Raw genomic sequence first — 3,055 nt, forward strand, 5'->3', positions numbered from 1 at the left:
AACTACATAAAAAAATAATATCTGTTTAACAGTGGTTTCATCTTTTTCTTAATGTTTTGCGCAGGTTTGGCTTATGAACCATTTTACACTTACAGTTTCTCTGACAATATCTGAGTGGGGTAATATCACCCTCTCATTCTCACTCTCTCACTCTAATTGAAATATAATATTTGAAGCAGTCAATATCTACTGACAATGACATCTGTCTAGTTGGGCCATGGATCTATAATGCAAATGAAAGTCGTTAGTGTAATCTATTGTACAATCTATCTTTACAAAGTCAATGATTAGTGTGCTGTTCCATCATTTTAGCTTCTAGGACAATGGGTGGCTGGTCAGAGCAGGTGCTTCACACACACTGATCACAGGATAGCAGCTTTCACAGTTCTCCCCCATTGACAATGGGCAGTTCAGTTTGGACCTCTTAGTGGAATGTAAGGAGTTCCTGTAAGACAGAATCTTAGGTATTGATGTTGGAGATCCATCAGAAAAGGAGAAGCTAAACAGTGAAACCATCCTGTTGTGGTACATGCTTTTCATTTGTTTGGCTGACCGATAAAGGTCTCCCACAAAACAATAACAAATTGGATTGAGGCTGGAGTTGGTGAGACCAAGCCACTGAGCAAAAGGTCTCAGCTGGAGGATCCATGGTGATGGAGTATCATCTTGAGTTGGTTTGGGGATGCTGAAATCAATCCATATGTCCATCATGTAAACAGGAAGCCATGAAATGGCAAAAAGTGACACCAATGACACCACCATTTTTGCAATCTTCTTCCTGATCTTAAGCCGGGAAACTGGCAAAGACTGGTTCCTAGAGTCACAGTCCTTAAAATTTCCAGAAGAACTCCACAGTTTACGTATGGTGAAGAAACAAATGACCAGGTTGAAAAGAACAGGTAAGCAGTACAAGCAGCAGAACAAAAGGAAGTTGTAGGCTTGTTTAAACATAACATGTGGCCAGATCTCCCTACAGATCGGGAACACTAAAGAAGGCAAAGACGGATCTATCTCTATATCTTCCTTTTTATTCATGAATATGAGAGGCAAGCAGATACTGGAGGACACTATCCACACCACACCAATAGTGCCATATATTTTCCTTTGGGTAAAAAATGATCTGGCGTTCAATGGGTTGTGTACATTATAATACCTGTTTACACTTATAACCGTGAGACTAAGTACACTGGCTGAAACAGATACTGCTTGGATGAAGGGTACTGCCCTACAGAGGAAGTCACCATATACCCAGGCTTTGTAGATCAAGTTCCCAACTGTAATAGGCATGCAAATGCAAACCACCATAAGGTCACAAATCGCCAGATTAATCAGAAGACTTCTGGTGGCACTCAGACTGGATGTCCTTCCAGTTCTTTTCCTAGTCAGCACTTTAATAGACATTATATTTCCGATAATGCCCACCACAAAGGACAGGATGTACATGGCAGTAAGGCTGATGGTTACAGGCTCTTTAACAAAGAGGAACAGCATTTTCTTCAACTCTTCCACATCAAACTCTTTGCTGTCATTTCCAAATATTGACATGGACTGATTGGCCTTTATAAAGAAGTCTAGTGGGGAATAGTTATACTCTGGAGTGTGAGCAGAGAAATTCATTGTTTCCTCTAGGCGGAAGAACATGACGCTGATAATTTTAGCTGTAGATTTAATTGGGACAGTTTGTCATTGCCTCCTGCAATTCTGCTGTCTTTCATTGTTATATATTGTCTTCGCATGATGCGAGTGAAAATGTCCAACACTGAAAAAGAAAATGCAATAAATATAAATTAGAATTACTTAAATAAATCAAGACACTATGTGCAAAATACATCTCAATAAACCAATGAAGTTACTTGATTAGAGTCAAGTCACAAGGACATTTTTACGGAGTATACAAAGAATTGTAGCTTTATAAAATGCTTTTGCTTAAAGCCTAACTCCGGGCTTGAGTGCTACCCCCACCAACTCCTTACCCCTATTTAGGTAGCCCCATCACCTTAAAAAAATACACAGATACAATCCTTTTTTACCAGGTGTCTTCAGTCACCACAGGCCCTCTTCACCCTCTTTCTCTAGCTGTGGGCAGATCCTAAATCAGTGGTTCTCAACCTTTCTAGGGCCGGGACCCCTTGGTAACATTTGCCAAGTTGTGGTGACCCCCGACGGTAAAATTTAGGAATGACGCGGCTGCTGCAGCGACATCTGGCGCGAGAACTGACACTGCTGCGCTAGGAGAGGGCTGAGGAGGACTCTCACCTAGCACAGCAGAAATCACACAGTGACCCACAGGTTGAGAACCACTGGTGTACGCCATCAGAATAAAAAAAAACACCATAGGAATGCATAGCTAGATTCCTAGTGGCTATTTCACTTTGCAATAGCCAATAGCAAACTAGCTATTGCACCAGCCCTCTGCTGCTGTCAATCAGTAGTGGGGACCTGACGGAGAACTTCAGGTCCCCCACTGCTGATTGGCAGCAGCAGAGGGCGGGTGCAATAGCTAGTTTGCTATTGGCTATTGCAAAGTGAAATAGCCAATCGGAATCTAGCTATGCATTCCTAGGGTGTTTATTTTTCTTTTCTGACTTACGGCGGCCTATGGCCCCTAATGCTCGGGAGAAAGTGTTTCTCTCCCAGGCGCCGGGAGCCGCTATCTAATAGCAGGAGGCTCCCGGGCGACCCCTGGCAAATCATCATTCGACCCCGAAGGGGTCGCGACCCACAGGTTGAGAACCGCTGTCCTAAATGATGCAGGGAGACGTGCCACCCAATTATTGTTTTCTGCAGCTTCTCCTATGAGTGTACAGGGCAGAGCCCAACATTTTTTATTTTTTTTGTTATGCAGTTAGGCTGCATAACACATAAAGGATATGTATTTTTTCTATGTGTTAAAGTGGATTTTAAAGAATAATAAGCTGCCCGATCCAAGAGCACACTGGAGACCCAAACTACTGTTCTTAGGCAGAGCGCAGTGGTCCAGGTCTCCGATACAGCTCACCAAACAAACAACACTCCTGCTCCCTTGTTGATTGGAGCACTCTGCCGGGGGCACATC

The 3,055-nt window shown here is 43.0% G+C and overlaps 1 protein-coding gene across 1 annotated transcript; it reads right to left on the reverse strand.

Annotated features, from left to right (window-relative positions):
* Window positions 1–303: 303 nt before the first annotated feature.
* Window positions 304–1,755, reverse strand: LOC108786209 (galanin receptor type 1-like). The gene has a single exon (XM_018555453.1). The coding sequence runs from the start codon at window positions 1,639–1,641 to the stop codon at window positions 316–318; it is 1,326 nt and encodes a 441-aa protein (XP_018410955.1). The 5' UTR covers window positions 1,642–1,755; the 3' UTR covers window positions 304–315.
* Between the last annotated feature and the right edge of the window lie 1,300 nt (window positions 1,756–3,055).

The sequence above is a fragment of the Nanorana parkeri genome, unplaced genomic scaffold (genome assembly GCF_000935625.1).
Source record: "Nanorana parkeri isolate BGI_ZX_2015 unplaced genomic scaffold, ASM93562v1 scaffold197, whole genome shotgun sequence".
NCBI lineage: Eukaryota > Metazoa > Chordata > Amphibia > Anura > Dicroglossidae > Nanorana > Nanorana parkeri.

Excerpts from the sequence above, each read along its gene's own strand:
- LOC108786209 (XM_018555453.1), bottom strand. The coding sequence starts at position 1,641 with ATGTTCTTCCGCCTAGAGGAAACAATGAATTTCTCTGCTCACACTCCA.